General features: G+C 41.8%; 1 protein-coding gene across 2 annotated transcripts in view; it reads right to left on the bottom strand.

The window, feature by feature from the left end:
* LOC124619917 (immunoglobulin superfamily DCC subclass member 4-like) overlaps positions 1-20265 on the bottom strand; it is a 265451-nt gene that overhangs the window by 32286 nt on the left and 212900 nt on the right. For both annotated transcript variants that reach the window (XM_047146553.1, XM_047146552.1), the window contains one exon: positions 7629-7843. In XM_047146553.1, the coding sequence (XP_047002509.1) occupies positions 7629-7843 (215 nt within the window). The remainder of the gene's footprint in view (positions 1-7628; positions 7844-20265) is intronic.

Below are 20265 nucleotides of genomic sequence, written 5' to 3'. Positions count from 1 at the left end.
ACAGACAGAGCTCAATACTCCAGACATTCGACACGTACCTCGTAACAAAGGCAACACTGCAGTCATGATTGCATAACCTACAGGTACTCGAAATAATGCTCCCTTTCCTTCCTAGAAATACGAGCCACCCTTTACAATCCAACACGCAGGTTTCTGTACTGAACCTCTCGAATCCTTCTCTTCCTAAATCCTTATAAACTTCCCTCTGGCACCTCCCCCTACCGTCCCTTCAGCCTCACCTCAGTGTTCAGCAACGTTTCGAGTCTAGCATATCCGTACACCGATCTGCAACAACACCCACTCATTCCTATCAATGTGTCTTCCCATCCCAATTTCTCCTACACTGACCAGTTCCTGTATTTTACTCATTTCCTATCTCACCAAATCAACAATCGTAAATTAGTTATTTTTGTCTCCCTTGATCTCGAAAAAGCATATGACCTGGAGTCCTCCTAAGCGCTTCCAAGCAATTACGTCCACCTTACCCCATTCTTTCTCCCTAACTGCCCGTCTCATGTCACCATCAACAACACCAACTCTCCTATCTTCCATCCCACTGCAGGTGTGTCCCAAGGATCCATACTCTCTCCTCTCTGCACATTCCCTATACCATCTCCTCCCATACATCTCCTCCAGTATACCGATGACATTGCCTTCCTCGCCCCCTACCCTGCTCTCCAGAAATCACAACAATCTCTCCAGCTCCATCTCAATCAGTTCACTTCCTAGTGCAACCAGCGGCTCTTCGGAGTCAACCCTCCCAAAACCGGGTCATTAATTATAGGCTGAACCACTGACAGCTTCTGCCTCCATAACTTTTACCCAACCATCTACAAACGTCCTATCCAGCTAACTAACACGCTAAAATACCTTGGACTAACACGAGATGACCAACTAAAATGGAAGCTCCATCCATTAACCATTCAACAGATAGCCCACAACAGACTAAAATTACTAGAACTACTGACTGGCTGAACATGGATACTACTCCCACTCACAGTCCTCCACACCTGTAATTCAAAATGTTCAAATGTGTGTGAAATCTTATGGGACTTAACAGCTAAGTTCATCAGTCCCTAAGCTTACACACTACTTAACCTAAATGATCCTAAGGACAAACACACACACCCATGCCCGAGGGAGGACTCGAACCCGTTATTCCTTGATCTGATCCATCCTCTTTTGTGGCTTGGACCGATGCTCTTACCTTCTTTTATCACACCGTCCACATGATTGAATGCCACGCACTCTGCAGATCTGCTAACTCTCCCCCACCTGAATCTTCTACCAGCTTATAAAATTAGCAATCCTACTCTTCCATGTTCCATGTATGTTCTGCATTATTCGTAAACTCGACACTACCCACCACCTAATTTCTTCCCTACTCACTGATCCTGGTACTCTGCCACATCTCCACACTCAACACATCCTCTCCCAACAAAATTTTAATTGCCTTCCCTTACAAGAATACTCATAGTTCGCATAATAGCACCACTGATGGAACATGCAGCGTTTATGGACGTACTTAGTTCGCTCTATGTACCATGCATTAAAGAAACCAAAATATGTAAAAATTTGTTCTATAATATTACGAAACACACACTGGCACTACTTCTGATCTAACGTACAGCTTAAAGAGCGATCCTCGAAAAGAATCTTTGATCTTTATACCAAACAAAACAATGTTATTCTTACATCTAAATTTGTCAGAAACTAGTCTTTAGCTACTTCTGGCAGTATTCGCGTACCACGTTTTCAAGTGCACTATGATCTTGACATACCTGAACTTCGAGGTGGCAGAAAAGTTAGGTGCCCTCTCCAAAACTGAAATCTCAAGCCACCCAGCTGCATGCTGGTCAGATTGCAAGGAGGCTCTACTGCGACTAGCACCTACAGCAACTGAAGAATAACGTCACAAAACTTGTCACCCTCTGACAAGTAGTACAACTAAGAGGTTAAACGTCACCAGCAGGTAGAGGACAGCTATTCCTGATGTCGGCACGCGTGATAATTGTTGCCTTATCTGCTGACAAAGGCAACACTAAGGATGTCCTTACTCACAAGCATTACACACAAAAGATGCAGGACATGCTAGAGGAAGATTCATAAAAGTAGATCGATAGTGCCCCACCAAAAGGTAGAGAATAAAGTCTAGGCATTTCTCAAGAACTCCAACACAATCACCTCTTTGGCCACTGATGTGCACACTCAGGTGCAATCCGTGTATGGTGTGGCCCATGGAGGGAAGGGATATAGGACAGCCTTGCACCCCCGTGAAGTCCGTTTGTGGGCACACGTGATAAAGGCGACATGTGTGATCGCCGGAATATTACGTCCACTAGGCACTATGATCCAGCAGTATATCCTTGGACCGTTTTATGGGTAAATATTAACACGTGCATCGCCTAAACGGCTGTGAATTTGATGACTTTCACTAGCCTGTGAGCAAGACAATATTATTTGTTTTGACATCCACAAAAACGTTTTCCTCCATAGTCTGCAAACCAGAGGAATGAGACACTTAATACTGACCATGTTTTAAGATACCTCTGAACTCCAGTTACACATGGAGCACAGTAAGTATGCCAGCTTAAATGGTTCTGGAATCGCGGTAATTTACCCAATACTGTCTTGGCGATAAGTGGAATACCATTCGCAAACTCACCATGCTTAGTATTGATTCTCGAAAGTAGTTTCCTTTCAGTCATCACTCTTCTCATACATATGACGCAACCCATCATGAATTTCTCCCCTGTGCCAATCTTTTCATCTCAGAGTGGCACTTGCAAGTTACAACCACAATTATTTGCCGGATGTAATCCAATTTCTATCTTCCTCTACGGTTTTTACCCTCTACAGCTTCCTCTAGTACCACGAAAGTTATTCCCTGTTGTCTTAAGAGACATCCTACCATCTTATCCCTTCTGTTTGTCAGTGTTTTCCACACATTCCTTTCCTCGACAATCCTGCAGAGAATCTCCCCGTTATTCCCTGCTGTCTTAAGAGACATCCTATCATCTTATCCGTTCTTCTTGTCAGTATTTTCCACATATTCCTTTCCTCGGCAATCCTACAGAAAACCTCCTCATTCGTTATCATATTAGTCTATCCTATTTTCAACATTCTTCTGTAACACCACATCTCAAATGCTTAGATTCTCTTCCGTTCTGGCATCCCACAGAAGGTTTACACAGGGTAGTTAACCAGCATCTACCAGTTTAGGTATTTCAGCGTTTTTCTCAAACACAGTTGTGATCATTCGTGCCGCCCTCAGTTACTTACGCTAGACAAAAAGTATAGGGCTCCCACAAAGCTGAGCACAATATTTGGATGGATCAGACAACTATAATAAGTCTCACTTGAAAATTGACTGCGTTGTCTAGCATCCTACTTGTAAACCGAAGACAAATAATTGTTCTACGTACGACTGAGCTTATGTAATCATTCCATCTTACACTGCCACAAACTGTTACACCCACATCACTGTATCAAGAGACCCATTCCAACTGTGACCCATTAATATCAAATGGTGCAAACGGCTCTGAGCACTATGGGACTTAACATCTGAGGTCATCAGTGCCCTAGAACTTATAACTACTTAAACGTAACCAACCTAAGGAGATCACACACATCCACGCTCGAGGCAGGATTCGAACCTGAGACCGTAGCAGTCACGCGGTTCCGGACTGAAGCGCCTAGAACAGCTCGGCCACCGCGGCCGGCTCCCATTAATATCGTAAGCATAGAGATACTAAGCCTTCAGGTCTTGTAAAGTGCACAGTTTTACGCTCCTGAACATTTAGAGCAGGTTTCCAATATTTGCGATGCTTTAAAATATTATAAAGCCCTGACTGAGTATTTGACAAACCTTTTATTCCGATAGTACATTGTTAGAGATAGCAGCATCATCTGCAGAAAGTCTGAGGTTATTATCAACATTACCTGCCAAGCAATTAAAACAACACCAACGATCCAACACACTTCCATGGAATGTATGGAAAACACTTTCACATCTGTTGATAAATCTCCACTGAGGTTGTCCCTGTCAACAAATGATCAAATCAGTCGCAAATTTCGTTATATGTGATCGTCCCTGTGGTACTGAGTGAAACGCTTTTGGGAAGTCTGAAAGTACTGTATCCTCTTGATTACGTTGATCCATGACTTTCCGAAGGCTGTGTGAGAAAAGCGCGAGATGACTTTCTCGTGACGAGTGTTTTTGAAATCGGTGTTGGTTGTCGTGGAGGAGGCCGTTGGGCTCAGAATTTGCTTTAAGATTCTACAACAAATGTAGCTCAGTGATACTGAACGACAGTTTTGTGGACCACTTCCACTGTTGCTCTTGTAGACAACGGTGAATGTCCTTTATTCCAGCGGGGTACAGTATGTTATGTGATAAGTCAGTCACAAATTCTCTAAGAACTCTAATAGGGTTTCCATCGAACTCCGATACCTTGTTCAGTTTTAGTCATTTCACGTATTCTGGTGAGAGTATCATCTACATCAATATTTCTCTTCCTTCCATTGGTGAGAAAATTAAAATGAGACCGTACCATGGCTTCTCCATTGTTACAGGAACTTTTTGCTTTGTTACCTTCACTTTCAGTTCCTGTATCACTCACAAGTATCTGAACACTAACTTTTGTGCCACAGATAGCCTTTACATGCAACCTAATGCATTTCATTTAACTACTCTCTGTCTCAAATCCTATGCTTCTTATTATACCTATTGTGCGGTAGTCGCTGTTTGTTTAGAAGTATCTTTACAGAGGCTACATGCCATGGGTGGTCCCTCCCATTATTAACTTTTCTACCAGGTACACACACCAATGAGCCAGGGCATTGTGACCATGTAGCTAACAGTAGCCAGTAGGCCCATCTTTGGCATGAATAGCAGAGGTGACCCATCGTGGCATGGAACCAATGAGACCTTGGTAGGTCGCTGGAGGGAGTTGGCACCACATCTGCGCACACACAGGTCACCTGATTCCCGTAAACTCCCGGGAGGGCGGCGGGGGGTGGGGTGGGGTGGGGGGGGGTTAGTTCTGATGCCACAGTCAATCACATCCCAGACGTGTTCGGTAGGTTTCCACTCTGGCTAGTTCTGGGAGTCACTGTGTTCCTTCAACCATTCAGTCACACTCCTGCCGTTGTGACATGACGCATTATCTTGTTGAAAAATACCACTGCCACTGGGAAGGGGTGTACATGGTCTGCAACCAGTATACGGTTTTCCTTGCCCATCATGGTGTCTTGAACGAGCTCAACTGGACCCATGGATGCCCACTTCAACGATTTTCAGAGCATAACAGAGCCATTGCGTTTAAAGAGCTGTTCTCCTGGAAGACTACTTCGCACCCTCTCATGAAGATGGTATCAGAATTGATCAGACCGGTCAACGTTCAGTGCTGATGGTCACATACCCATTTCGGCTGTAGCTGCTGATACTGTGGTGCTCACATTGACACATGAATGGGTCGTCGGCTGCGGAGACCCAACATTAGGAATGTTCGGTGCACTGTGTGTTCAGACACTCTTGTACTCTGTCCGGCATTGAAGTTTAATGTTTGTACTGCCACAGTTCTCCCCCTGTCCTGTTTTACCAGTGTGCCTAGCCTACAAAGTCCAATATCTGTAATGAGTGGCCGCCCACTATGGTGGTCGAGCGGTTCTAGGCGCTTCAGTCCGGAACCGCGCTGCTGCTGCGGTCGCAGGTTCGAATCCTGCCTCGGGCATGGATGTGTGTGCTGTCCTTAGGTTAGTTAGGTTTAAGTAGTTCTAAGTCTAGGGGACTGATGACCTCAGTTTTAAGTCCCATAGTGCTCAGAGCCTTTTTTTTCTTTTTTTTTTTTTTTTTTTTTTTTGTAATGAGGGGTGGCCGCCCAACCCCACAAAGGCTGGATGAGGTTTCACCTAGCCTTCGCCACGTGTTGAAGACACTCACCAGAGCACTCTTCAAATAGCCAACAAGTCGTGCAGTGTCTGAAGTGCTCGTGCTGAACCTCTGGGACATCAAAATCTGCTCCCAGTCAAACTCAGATAGATTGTGTGCCTTCTCCATTCTACACACGGACAACAAGCTCACTTATACCACATGCACCATGTGTGTGTCTGACTGGCAGTCATTGCTTGCCAGGTGAAGCTGCTATCACCTGAACAGGTCTATAGCGATGTTAGGTCGGTGGTCATAATGTTCTGTCGAGCCACTGTATCTATCTAGTACCTAATCAACAATTTTTTCGAAATTCAGCCACATTTCTTCTATATGCTACTGTCCATGCCTAAGTTTTTCGAGATCTTTTAGTTGCACTATCCTGTTTGGAATAATAGTCTCTACAACTGCTTCATACTCAGTGATACCTGATTCATCGTGGACATACAGGAAGTGACCAGATCTGTTTGTTACCATCAGATGTAATGTATACTTCCACCATGAGTGGGTGTTTAAATTATCTACTCTAAGTAATTTTCATATTAACCATAACAATACCAAGGGAGAGGGGTGTACCTAATGCATCCCTTTACATGTATTGTTAGCCAATCAGATAGCTTATATTTCAAAATTTCTGGCAGAAATATTTATTGTTTTCGATGTGGTCTTCTTCCTGATTCCATAAATATTTTAAATTTTTCAGTGAAACGTATCCAAAATTTTATTCTTAGTAGCAGAGTGACTTTACACAATTAATGTCATATTCTCTATTTTCAGGTTCAGCACTATACTTACACATCGCTATCTCTTTAAAAAGTTGTTAATATAACAACAATAAAAACTGTTAATATAAGTGCACAACAATCAACAAATTTCGTTTTCAGATTGAGTATAAATAAACCAACTCCCCTCGTTGGTAGTACAGCTTACTCAAAACCCTTTGGTAATGACAGGGTTAATTATTTAATAATCTTGGATCCACTGTCACACTGTCGACTTACTGCACTGTAATCATCCTGATCACATCTGAGATGGCTGAAATATCCTTCAGTGATGACAGAATGATTGGGGAACACACATTCTAGTGACCTGAAATTTATTTTAAATTCACTGACTACACATTGGGATGTCTGGTGGTCAGTACTGGGTACCAAATATATGTTAATGCCGATTCATAAGACTGAATTTTGTCCAAACAGTCTCACACGCAGCTTCAATCTCTGTTTCAAAGGATTAGCACCTCTTGTCTGCTTCAAACAATACACAATGTCCGTTGGTCACTATTCGATCCTTTGGATAAAACATTAGACTTACTCTAGAAATCGCACTGATTTAATTTTAGACTTTGGCCAGATAGTTTTCGACAGAATTCCTAACTTTATGACTTTGTAGAAAATATAACTCAGATACACATAAAAAACGGAACTGGTCCAATATTAATTATCTGAGGCTTTGAGGAACTCTGCCCTCTCTATACTGTCATTTTTTATTATTTAACGATTCACAGATTCATTAAGTGTCAGTGTCCTTTTCATCACAGTTTTCTATATTCTTACGTGGACAATTTAACTTTAATTACTGAGAGGGAATTCCTTTTGCACCTTATAAAATGCTATATTTCGAATGTGTTTTAAGTGGTTGTGAGTAAAACACTTATATTAATGATGTAAATGGTGTATAATATACTTTTACATACCTCATATAAGTAGAAAGGTTCCTCTGAAGTCACACGATAATCTTGCAATGGGATATCATCACAACATTCACCAGAATTAATTTGCATATCAATTTGTTCAACAATTATTATAAAAGACCTGAGCTGCCCATTGATATAATCAGGCATGCCCCACTCCACCAACATGCTGCTGTCAGTTGCATTAATTATTCTCAGGTTTACTGGTGGGGTGGAAGCTGAAAAATAGAAAGAATTAAAAACAAAAATTTGATTTAGTGGGTATATTTGACAGAAATTCAATAACAGAGAATGGTAAACTGAATATATCTGTTCTAAAGAATTGAAATGTAGTAGAAAACTAAGAAACAGATTGTACAAAATGAAGTCAGAGTGTTACAAAAGAGAAAATTCTGTTGAAGATTACCAACTGCAGGTTGCAGAAAACCATTCTAACTTTAAATATAGTTACCAAAAAGGTTAATGATTGCAGCACCGAAAATTTTCTTTAAATAGGATACGCAATGTTCATGAAGGCTGGCAAGAGACAATTAAATTTGAGACATCTGTGTGCAATGCTCAGACATCTAGGGCAGTTGGATTGCGATCTCATTTCAAGGTATTTAATGAAGATCATACAGTTCAAATCAGTATGTATCGCTGAACTGGTTAAACAGCCAAAGGAACATTAAAACCTTGATAGCCTACAAGAATTTAGTGGACTATAACAGAGTATTCAAGAGTAATTACCAAGAGTCCAAAAATTCTAGGCTGTAATTCATACCGTCAGAGTTAAATAGAAGGCACATTTTGATTGACACAAGTATCCTAAAGAACCAGTCATGCCGGTCGGAGTGGCCGTGCGGTTCTAGGCGCTACAGTCTGGAGCCGAGCGACCGCTACGGTCGCAGGTTCGAATCCTACCTCGGGCATGGATGTGTGTGATGTCTTTAGGTTAGTTAGGTTTAATTAGTTCTAAGTTCTAGGTGACTGATGACCTCAGTCGTATAGTGCTCAGAGCCATTTGAACCATTTGAACCAGTCATTGAGTTTTGCAATTTATATGTTATATTAACAACAACTACGATCAGCTGAAGAGAGCAGATGGACAGTCCGCAGTACAAGCGGTTCGAGCCCAGTAGATCGTCTGGGTGTTTATTTTATGAGTCCCTAACAAGGGAACCTCCCCATCGCACCCCCCTCCAATTTAGTTATAAAATGGCACAGTGGATAGGCCTTGAAAAACTGAACACAGATCAATCGAGAAAACAGGAAGAAGTTGTGCGGAACTATGAAAAAATAACCAAAATATACAAACTGAGTAGTCCATGTGCAAGACAGGCAACATCAAGGAGAACGTGAGCTCAGTAGTGCCGTGGTCCCGTGGCTAGCGTGAGTAGCTGCCGAACGAGAGGTTCAAATCAGTGATACAAAGTGCTTCTCACCAAACATCTGTCATGCTCGCAGCCAAAACAGTGTGAAAACTATGCACGGTAGTACTACCAGTTTTTTTTTAATTAACTTTTCTTCCATTATTTGTACTATACTGACTAGGAAACAAGCATTACTTAGTGGAAAGTGCCAACTACTCATTATTATTATTATATATTTTTTAAATGATTTCCTTTATTTTGTGCCTATAAAATTCTATTGATTACTCACACTCTCCTTTCTGCTTGTTTTATGTAATATGACAAAATTTTCTCTCTTCTTCAATTTAGGTATATTCTGTAGTATATGTAAAAAAGTTTCTTCCACTTCTGCTCCACGTTATCATGGTGACGTTTCCCTCATACTGTCCCACTTAACAGTGTAACTAGAGGAAGAGATCAAACCAGGATACACAATGTGCCTGTGGCATCACAAGTGCACCACATACAGAAACATAAACTCAAAATCAATTCATCGATGCCAAATATAAACTGTTATGTCTGTCCTGCAATGTCTACCCCCTCAAAAAAAAAAAAAAAAAAAAAAAAAAAAAAGACGAAAAATGGCCATGTAAAAGGGTTTAAGGAACAACAATAAGAGAAAAAGGAAAATATAAAAACGAAAACATATAAAATGACAGTAATATTAACCAACAATAGGAATATAATAGGTTAATAGAATAAAATGTCTTTTCTTAAATGTATCTTTGTTAATATATTAAATATATATATATGGTTACAAAAAAAAGGTTCAAGTCTTCCCTCGAGTGAAAAGTTTAATTTTTTTATTTTCAGTTTATGTGACAAACTCTTATGTTTTCATCACTTTTTTGGGAGTGATTATCACATCCACAAGAAAACCTAAATCGGGCAAGGTAGAAGAATCTTTTTACCCATTCGCCAAGTGTACAAGTTAGGTGGGTCGACAACATATTGCTGTCATGTGAAGCACATGCCGTCACCAGTGTCGTATAGAATATATCAGACGTGATTTCCTGTGGAGGAATCGGTTGACCTATGATCTTGCGATCAAATGTTTTTGGTTCCCATTGGAGAGGCACGTCCTTTCGTCTACTAATCGCACGGTTTTGCGGTGCGGTCGCAAAACACAGACACTAAACTTATTACAGTGATCAGAGACAATTGCAAAAATAAACTTTTCACTCTAGGGAAGACTTGAACCAAGGACCTCTCGTTCGGCAGCTGCTCACGCTAACCACGGGACCACGGCACTACTGGGCTCACATACTCCTTGATGTTGCCTATCTTGCGCATGGACTACTCAGTTTCTATATTTTGCTTATTTTTTCATAGTTCCACACAACTTCTTTCTGTTTTCTCGATTGATCTGTGTTCAGTTTTTCAAGACCTATCCACTGTGCCAACTCATAACTAAATCTGAGGGGGGTGCGATGGGGAGGTTCCCTTTAAAGTAGAAGCGAGCTACTTATATAATAATTTTGTAGTTAGACAGTAAATTTGCCTCATGTTTGCGTCGTGTAGTTTCACAGTGTGTTTAGGATGTATAGGAACTGCGAATGCTGTGTTCGGATGCGAGCTGAGTTCGTGACTGTTCACTCACGGCTCGGGACAGCGTTGATGTCGGCCACACGGGTTGTTACTGCTGGAAATGGGCACCACTGGTGGGGGGGGGGGGGGGATATGGGGGGAGATACAAGTGACGGCCGTTATATCTGACGTGTCACCAAATTGGTCCACTGCTGTGGTCGACCTCGTTACTGCTCACCTGTGATTAAATGGGTGGTCGTTTGTAGTTGTAGCAGGTATGTAAAGATTTTCTGGAGGATCGGTCGAAAGGCCTCCCCACTTTGTCTGCCAAAAAGGTGTACGGTGCTTTCTGCGGCTGCTAAAGACTTTGAGACAGCTACAGCTCTTTCCCTAGTTTCAATTGAAGCCTCTGAGCATGCAAGATCTGGACGCTTTCAGATGGTGGCGTTACTGGGAGTTCGAAATCAAGTCTTAGATGTGTGACTGAACCACGTAGGGACATGGCTGCGAAGGAAGAGAAGAAATCTAGTGAGCACCTGTGCTCATATCGGCAGAGTCATCTCAGATGTAGAATGCGGCCTTCTGGGTCTCATGGAGAGCGCAGGGTGTAGCCAAAGTCAGGCGGTAGATCATGGCGATATTAATTATGTGTGTCACTGTGGATGAGAAGAGATTCTCTTCAGGTTTCTGGTGGCTGTCTAATGCGGTAAAGGCAGCCAGTCTTGCTTACGAAAAGGAATCGGAGCTCAGCATCGGTAGCATCATTGACAGGACCGTTTGTCGACCTATGGTAGAGAGCCGAGAGGAGAGTCTGAAATAAAGGTTCAGGCGGTTTGGTGACCGTATAGGCTGTCGATTCCTTGACTTACGCCATTGCGTCGAGGGGTGTCCAGATCAGTTTAATAAGACAGGGGTGCATTAGCACAGAAATCAATTACTCGGATAGTGGAGGCTGTGTAGAGTAGATAGGATGGATTTTGAAGTTAGAGAGTATCGGGAAAGTACAAAGGGGGCTTCAGTCTCAGTTGGTGCAGGTAAGACACAGGATGACGGTAGATATATGAACGAATGGTGTGATAGTTGTAAACTGTCGTGGCTTTGTCGCAGAAGGAACTGGAGCTTTAAGGTCCTAATAGAAAGCACTGGAGCTCAGATCGTTAGGAGTTCTGGAAGCTGGCACAGCTAGAAATAATTTCAGCTGAAGTTCTTACAAAGGACGTATTGGTGTTCAGAAAGGACATTAAATTCAGCAGGTAGTCGTGTGTTTCTTGCCATTAGAAATAGTTTCCTTTTAATGAAAATGAAGTCGATAGTTGTTGTGAGTTAGTATGAGAAGAGGTTATACGTAACAGTTCGAATAAATTAATAATTGGTTCCCATTACTCAGACGACCTTGTTGCTGAAATGTTGAAATTAGCATCATTTTCCACACGTACCCTACAGATATAATTATAGCTGGTGCTTACTTAAGTCTTCCCATGGAAATGTTTGCAAGAATACGTGTGTAACGTCCGTAATAGCCACAATACAAAGGCCAAACTTGTGCTAAACGCTTTAAAATAGTTTTGAGCAATTACTTCGGGTGAACTGTTAATGGTTGCGATGATACTCTTGACGTCTTAGCCACAGATAATCCTGACCAAATAGGGAATATGATGAGGGATTCAGGGATTAGTAACCACAGGGTCGTTGTACTGAGACTGAATACCATAACATCCAAACCCACCAAAAATGAACGTATAATATATCTGTATAAAAATGAGATAAGAATTTGCTTGACACCTTCTTAAGAAATACTATTCATCCTTTCCAAACATTGTATACCAAACATATATGCGATTTTGATTCAGAGAAGTAGTATTAACAGCAGGTGAGGGGCTCGTACGAAAAAAATTTATAAGAAACGGAAGAAGACCCCCCCCCCCCCCCCTCGCTACACAAAACATGTTAGAACACTTGCAGAATCAATGGGAAAGGATGCGAAACTCTAAAGAATGCGATGTATGACAGAATCTCTAAATGCAGCACTGACTTCATTGTGAGATCCTTTAAGTAGTGGTGGCCGTGCGGTTAAAGGCGCTGCAGTCTGGAGCCACAAGGTCCCTACGGTCGCAGGTTCGAATCCTGCCTCGGGCATGGATGTTTGTGTTGTCCTTAGGTTAGTTAGGTTTAACTAGTTCTAAGTTCTAGGGGACTAATGACCTCAGCAGTTGAGTCCCATAGTGCTCAGAGTCATTTGAACCTTTAAGTAGTGTCCTCGACCAAATCATATTTCGAACCCCAACAGAAAATCAAAAGAGAGCGCGGCAGAATGTACAGCAAGACAGCGGCAAGACACAGTGCAGATCTTCACTGTGCGATAACACAGATGACAGTTCCCTCGAAACAGAATTACTAAACATATTTCTTTCGAAATTCCTTCACCAACGAAGCCGATGAATACGTTCCAGAATTCTAATCAAGACTAGCTCTCAACACGACTAACTTGGAAGTATATATATCCTCGATGTAGCGAAGTAACTAAAATCGCTTATTAAAGACAAGCAGTAGAGGTTCTATACCAGTTAGGATACTTTCAGATTGTACTGATGTTATAACTCTATAGGTATCAGCCGTATACCACAGCTCGCTCGAGATTCGTTATTCACAAGAAGTAATGAGTTCTATCAACAGGGGATTTCAAACTGATTGCATGTTTCTAGATTTCTAGAAAACTTTTGACACAATTTCTTACAAGCAGCTTCTAATCAAATTACGTGCCTATTGAGTATCTCCTTCGCTGTAGCACTGGGTTGGTGATTTCCTGTGAGAGAAGAAACTGTTCATAGTATTTTATGGAAAGTTATCGAGTAAAAGATGTCTGTCCCCAAAATCGTGTTGTAGCCCTTCTGCTGTTCCTGAGTTTATACGAACGGGCTTAGGAGACAATTTCAGTACCTCTCACAGACTGTTTGGCGTCTACTAAACTCACCAAATTGTAAAAACCAATTGCAAAATTATATAGAAAAAGAGATCTGAAGGTTGCGAGAAGCAGCTTTTCGCTCTAAACAATAGTGCGGTCCTCTTCATTAGTACGAACAGTTATCCGTTAAATTTCGGCCACTCAATAAATCACACAATTTAAAGGCTGTCATTTCAGCTAAATAACTAGGAATTACAATTAAGAATAACTTAAATTTGTAACCGAACCGACATGTTGTTGAGATATGCGAACCGAAAACAGCGTTTTACTGACAAAACACGTAAATGATGTAAAAAAAAAAAAAACTGCCTTGTGCTTCCTGTGCTGGAGTACAGCTATGCGGCATGGAGTGCTTATCGGATTTGTCTGACTGGGGACGTCGATGCAGTCGAGGGAAGGTCAGAGCCTTCTTTATTACCGTGAGAAAGGGGAAGTAGTGACACGGATATTGTACGTGCCTTGCGCTGACCATCATAAGAAAAAGGGGCTCTACTCGTGCCAGCAGGATCTTTTGACGAAATTGTTTTAATTCCACCTACACGGCGAGTGGAATCAGAAGTTGCGTTAAGTGTTCGTGTTTCTAAAATACTGTTCGCAATTGGAACAGTCCAGAAGTAGTCTGTGATGATGATTGGTTTGTGGGGCGCTCAACTGCGCGGTCATGAGCGCCCGAAATAGTCTGTAAATGGTTTGATGGACTCTCTGCCGTGTACTGAAGTGTGAATTACAGAGGAGTCATGTAGACGTAGCTGTGGAGCAGTCGCAGGTTCCGTCGGCCGTGTCGCTCAACGAGAGGCCAACCGAGGTGACGAACTGTGACCGACCGACGTGGGGCCGATGAAGATTCGGAAACCCCACGACGGCAGACTGCTGTCGACAAGACAACAGACCCTCCTGTCACTGTACAGAACACCCCCCCTCCCCCCCCCCCCCCCGCCCCCCGCGGATGACTGAAGAAAAATTTGTATATATCAGATGTGTCATAATTTGCAGCGGAAAAGACCCACTTCCAGGCTCACTAGTTTGAGAACTGATTTCTAGGTTTTTCCAAGAGCCCATACTTTTGTATATTCCAGAAATAATTGTAGAACCCGGCTGCGCTGAAAGGGTTGATATGAGAGTATGTGGTAGTTGGAATAAAAGGATAATCTTTAAAGTATAACAGGTAAAAGAATTTATTGAAAACATATTCTATTTACGATACTTGTTTATATACAACAGCCGCGCGGAGTGGCCACGCGGTTTGAGGCGCCATGTCATGGACTGCGTAGCCCCTCCCGTCGGAGTTTCGAGTCCTCCCTCGGGCATGAGTGTGTGTGTGTTGTTCTTAGCATAAGTAAGTTTAAATAGTGTGTAAGTCTAGATACCGATGACCTCAGCAGTTTGGTCCCTTAGGAATTCACACAGACATTTTATATACAGCATTTTTCATTTTGATATTCAGGATATATAAGTACAAATTTTTTCAATTTCCTACTCGAGAGCAAGCTATTTATAGTTGACCGTGTGAGAAACAGGACGCTTTGAGTTTGATGCTGCAATATTTTTAAGTTTGTCCTTGCGCGTTGTTAATTATAAAACTGTAGGCTAAATTGCTTGGAAATAACAGTCTTTTAAATTGGAATGGAAATTCAGTAGAGATCAGTGGTATTCTAGGCATAAATGGTGTGTGTCTTTTGTGCTTTCCAAACACAATTTCGGCTTCGGTTATGTTATTCGATAGCTGTTTGACGATCATCCTTGTTCCGTTACAGAGTTTCTGTGAGTTTAGATTTCTGACTAGTATGATCGGAGGTCCAATTTTAAGTCGAAGTTAGTGTAATGGCATTTCTTGTACCTGCAAAGCGTTTCTTCGACGTTTACCATCATTTCGATCGATTTGTATGTTTTCATTTCACCGACAATTTTCTTATGAACATTAAAGTCGATATAATCGAAAATATAAATTTTATTTGTTAAAACTGCCCGTTCACATAACCAATCAGACAGGTATAGCTGTCAACAATGTTTGGATAAATTTGGTCGATGAGTCCTTTTTCCGTAATGGCTGTGTTGCAGAAACCACGGTTGAGTTTAATGAGGCCGGTCGTCTTGTCAGTAGGGTAAGTGCCTTCGCCTATTTTGTAAAAGCTGTTAAGAAAAATGCGCTGTTGTTTCGCCTTTCGATAGTTAACTATACGTCTGCTCAATTTTTTCGCTCTTCTTTTTGTTTTCGGCGTTTGGCTTCAGGACTGGCAATATCTTCTACTCTTTGACGTCTCAACATTGTGGAAAACATAAACCAGATCAACTTTTTACTAAAAAATGCACTGAGTACGCTTTACACACTTTATTTACGGTTTACATTCAGTCACTGTATCACTCTGACTACTCACACCTCAGTGTTTGTTTACATTCGCTCACTGGACCACTTTTCCGGTTCGTCCCTTTGTCACTGATAAGAAACTGGCGTTCGAACCCCCGACGGGTCTTTACCAGTGGGTTTCCCCACCAGTGGCGAATTCCAGAAAGCACCAATGAAGCATCGAATGGTCCACAATGTTCCAGAACATTCCAAAACACTGGAGAGTGTGAATAAAAACAAAAAGAGACTTGTGAGTCGTCATACACTGACTGAATATCAATAGAAAATAGAGTGTGTGTATTTAATGTATTTGTTCGTTAAAAGTTGATCTGGTACTTTATTTATATTTTAGACAATGTCCAAACGTAAAATGGGAGGAGATCTTATCAGTTCTGAAGCCGAATGGCGAGAAAGACAGCGAAAAAACGAAACAGACGAAGAGCGCGAAGCACGTTTAATTTAACACCGAACAAGAATGAGCACCGTGAGAAACAGAGAAACCAAGGAGCGACGAAATGAACGGATCGAAGAATAAAGAATTGCGACACGTCTTATAACAAAAGACTGCGAACTCAAACCAGCCATGAAATATCACCCTACGAGAAGCGCGAACGAGGACCAGTAAACAATACAAACTGACAAATGAAGCATTCCACTACAATCCGACAAAAGAATATAACAAACAAATACACCTCATAACCAGAAAAATGGACAACATCTGCCAATTTTGAAGCGCGAAAAAATTCAATAGAGAAACCCCAAAATGCTCTTGCATGTATGGAAAAATTCGATTACCACCATCGGAAGCACCTCCGTGTGAATTTTTGCATTACGTGACCGGGGATACACTAGAACCAAAACACTTTACCAAAACATAAAAGCGTCAATGCCTGCTTCCAGATGACCTTTTTGTCGTGACATAGATCAACACTAACAAACGTGAAAACGATTATGTTTTTTTTTTTTTTTCATCCAAGACAAATCTATCATAACATGAGATCATTACTGACACTTTGCAACGTAGACCATAAATTTCTGCAAGTATATTTCATCTGAAGTGAAGAAACACAAACTGATCAATGATGCTCATATGTCAGTGGACTAAATCTAGAAGTATTCCAAGATGTACAGAGGATCTTACACAAATTCGGTCAACTGATCCACATATTTAAAACAGTACTAGATGGAATGATTTCTGAAGACTGTAAAGTTATAATTCGAGCCGACAAAAGACCGCATAACACTGAAAACACAAGCCGTGACGTAATTGTACAACGAAGAAGCGAAGGACTACAACGCACTGCAGAGACACACCGTTCATACGATGCCCTTCAACAGCCATTAATATTTCTGCACGGAGAGGAGGGAGATCATTTTAATGTGAAACAAATCCAACCTGAAACAGGTGTCTAAACAAACAAAAAAGTCACTTCCAAAGAGTTCTATGCTTACCGCTTAGTGATCAGTAGCGATGAAACATTCAGCCATATTCTCAATCACTCGCCGTTTATTCCAACAATTCCTGGTAGATATGTATGCAAAAGTAGAAGCGGAACGCATGCTTTACATAAGACTGAATCAGAAGAAACTACCTACGGAAGAATACATCGACCTTCGAGACATAATCATAAATGGTGGAAACATTGATGAAATTTGAAGAATGGTTATGTTACCCTCATCATACATAGGAAGTCCGTGACACATGCACGAAAACACTCAGGACGCCATGACCTACATCAAAAGAAATGGACGACCTAACCTCTCCATAACATTCAGATGCAACTCGTTGTGTCTAGAAAAACATTTAGGATACGGATAAGCCAGCATGTATCGACACGACATAATAGCCCTAGTTTTCCGACAATAGCAAATAAGATTTATTGAAGTCATCAGAAGACACCACGTCTTTGCAACCGTCAGATGCCGGATGTACGCTATCGAATGGCAAAAACTGGGACTGTGTCGCTCACACAATCTTGTACGGATACACGACAGAATTCATCCAACGGATGTCGAGAAAATCATCCAAGTTGAGTATCCCAATCTTCAGGAAGAACCGGAACTGTACGACATAGTAGTGAAAAACATGTTTCACAGACGATGTAGGACATTAAACCCAAATTCACCATGTCTAACTGATGGACAATTTAAAAAAAAAAAAAGTATATCTGGGCGACACACAAACTGGAGTTGATGGTTGTCCCAATACAGAAGATGGAAATCCAAAAATAATGACTTCACAGCAAAATTGCGAATACGAGGCAGGACGAACTGGAAACAGATACTCAATGGGAAGTACCAGGTAGCGCAGTACTTTCCAGAATGTTCCAAGCACATGTGATCGTAGAATACTGCAGTTCAGTGAACACCTTCAACTATGTCTGTAAGTATGTGACCAAAGGCAGTATTTGAAATAGCCAAAGACAGCGAACAACGAAACAGATCCTCATGTACCAAATGAGAAGATATGTCAACAGTAACGAAGCAATGTGGTGAATTTTCGGTTTCCCATACAGGAACGCGAGCCAGCTATGCAACATCTCACAAAAGACACCGCCAGAAAAACTGCAAGTGAGCCATCTCAGAACACAACATTAACACCTTTTTATCCAACTGTGCCAAAAGGACTGATTCGTGAAAACATTACTGTTCGTCGATGTCCCTAGCTATCATACGTGGAACACAACAAGAAAAACCTTTCAACGATTAAAACAATGGATTCCAGTAGAAGATCATCTAGGAATCATGAAACTGCCACACTAGACCGAGTATACACCATACGACGGCGAACGCTTCAATCTCCGGATGTTGCTACACGAAATAGAGGGACCAACAAGTTTTGCAGATCTCAAGACTATTGACGGTTACCTATGCCTCACGTACAGAGAAGCAAGCCAATACCTAGGACTGCCGGAAAACGACAACCATTGGGCATTAACATTACCAGAAGCCCCACTCACAGCCTCAGCTCATCAAATGAGAGACTTATTCGCCATAACTCTGACAGCACGTAACCCACTGAATCCAAAGCAGCTATGGGACTCCTTCAAGGAGAGTATAAGTGGTGACGTACTGTACCAAATCCGACAAGCTCACAGTGAACTGAGCGTCGAATTCAACGATGTCATCATCAGTGAAACACTGATTCGCCTACAGGATAGATGTTTAGCAATAAACAGCCAGATCGTGGAAGAACTTGGGATGCAAGCAATACGAAAAGATTCTATCAATATGATAAACTTCGAAATTAAAAAGGAAAAAGCTACAACATCTACGAACCACTTCAGTACATTGCCCGGGACAAACGTCTGCCGGCCGGGGTGGCCGAGCGGTTCTAGGCGCTACAGTCTGGAACCGCGAGACCGCTACGGTCGCAGGTTTGAATCCTGCCTCGGACATGGATGTGTGTGATGTCCTTAGGTTAGTTAGGTTTAAGTAGTTCTAAGTTATAGGGGACTGATGACCTTAGAAGTTAAGCCCCATAGTGCTCAGAGCCATTTGAACCATTTGACAAACGTCTCCTCAATGAGACTCAAAAGGAACGTTGCAACGTTGTCATGCGCTGGATGGACAATAGCACTGGCGGAATTGTGTACTGGACGCACCAGCCGGCGCCGGGAAAGCGTCTCTAATAAATCTGTTGCTGGCGGAGATGCGTACATCGCACTTGCACTGTCATCATCCGACATTGCAGCCCTACAACTAACGCTGAATATAGCCGAGGGGCAATTCCCGGTATGTAAAATCCAGGGTGTATACTTGGACAAAGGAAAAGAGTCCCGGATTTTTCCCGGATGTCCCGGTTAAAAATACAGTTTCTCCCGGGTGAAAATACACTTTTTTCGTGTTAAGTGACAGTATACTTTCCCTCTGTACTGTAAAACTTATGACTTATTTGAATGGCTATGGTTTTATACAGCGGCTTAGGATATCCCGGCGCTTTAGAAAACGAAACTTAGGGGAAAAAACACGCTTTGGAAAGTTCTTTGATGTGTGGCAACATGTACGATGCATATTTTCATATTACGAAAGTATAAATTCGCATTCCACAAAACACCGCATGTTACTCTCCAAAGAAATGAAATCGAAATTGCGATGCGCTTTTGTCAGCCAGTCATAGCTCATATCACGTGATCTCGCCAGCCGATGACAGCGGATATTCAGAGAGTAGGACGCGTGATGTAGTCAGCCAATAGCAACACCATTGTTAAGTAGCGCGAACACACAAATAGTAAAAGTTAATATACATAGTGCTGCTACAAGAAAAGAAAAGCTTTAATATATAGTATTGGTCTCTAAGATTTGTAAGCTGCAAGAGAAGCTAAGGTTTCACATGTAATGTTGATCTTTTTTGCACGTTTTACACTTTAAGATACATCACACAAATGTGCCAGTAAAATTTTTAATACCGTCATA

The sequence above is a fragment of the Schistocerca americana genome, chromosome 6 (assembly GCF_021461395.2).
Source record: "Schistocerca americana isolate TAMUIC-IGC-003095 chromosome 6, iqSchAmer2.1, whole genome shotgun sequence".
Classification (NCBI taxonomy): Eukaryota; Metazoa; Arthropoda; class Insecta; order Orthoptera; family Acrididae; genus Schistocerca; species Schistocerca americana.
The sequence above is the reverse complement of the archived record's forward strand: the minus strand, read 5'-3'. Positions and strand labels throughout refer to the sequence as shown.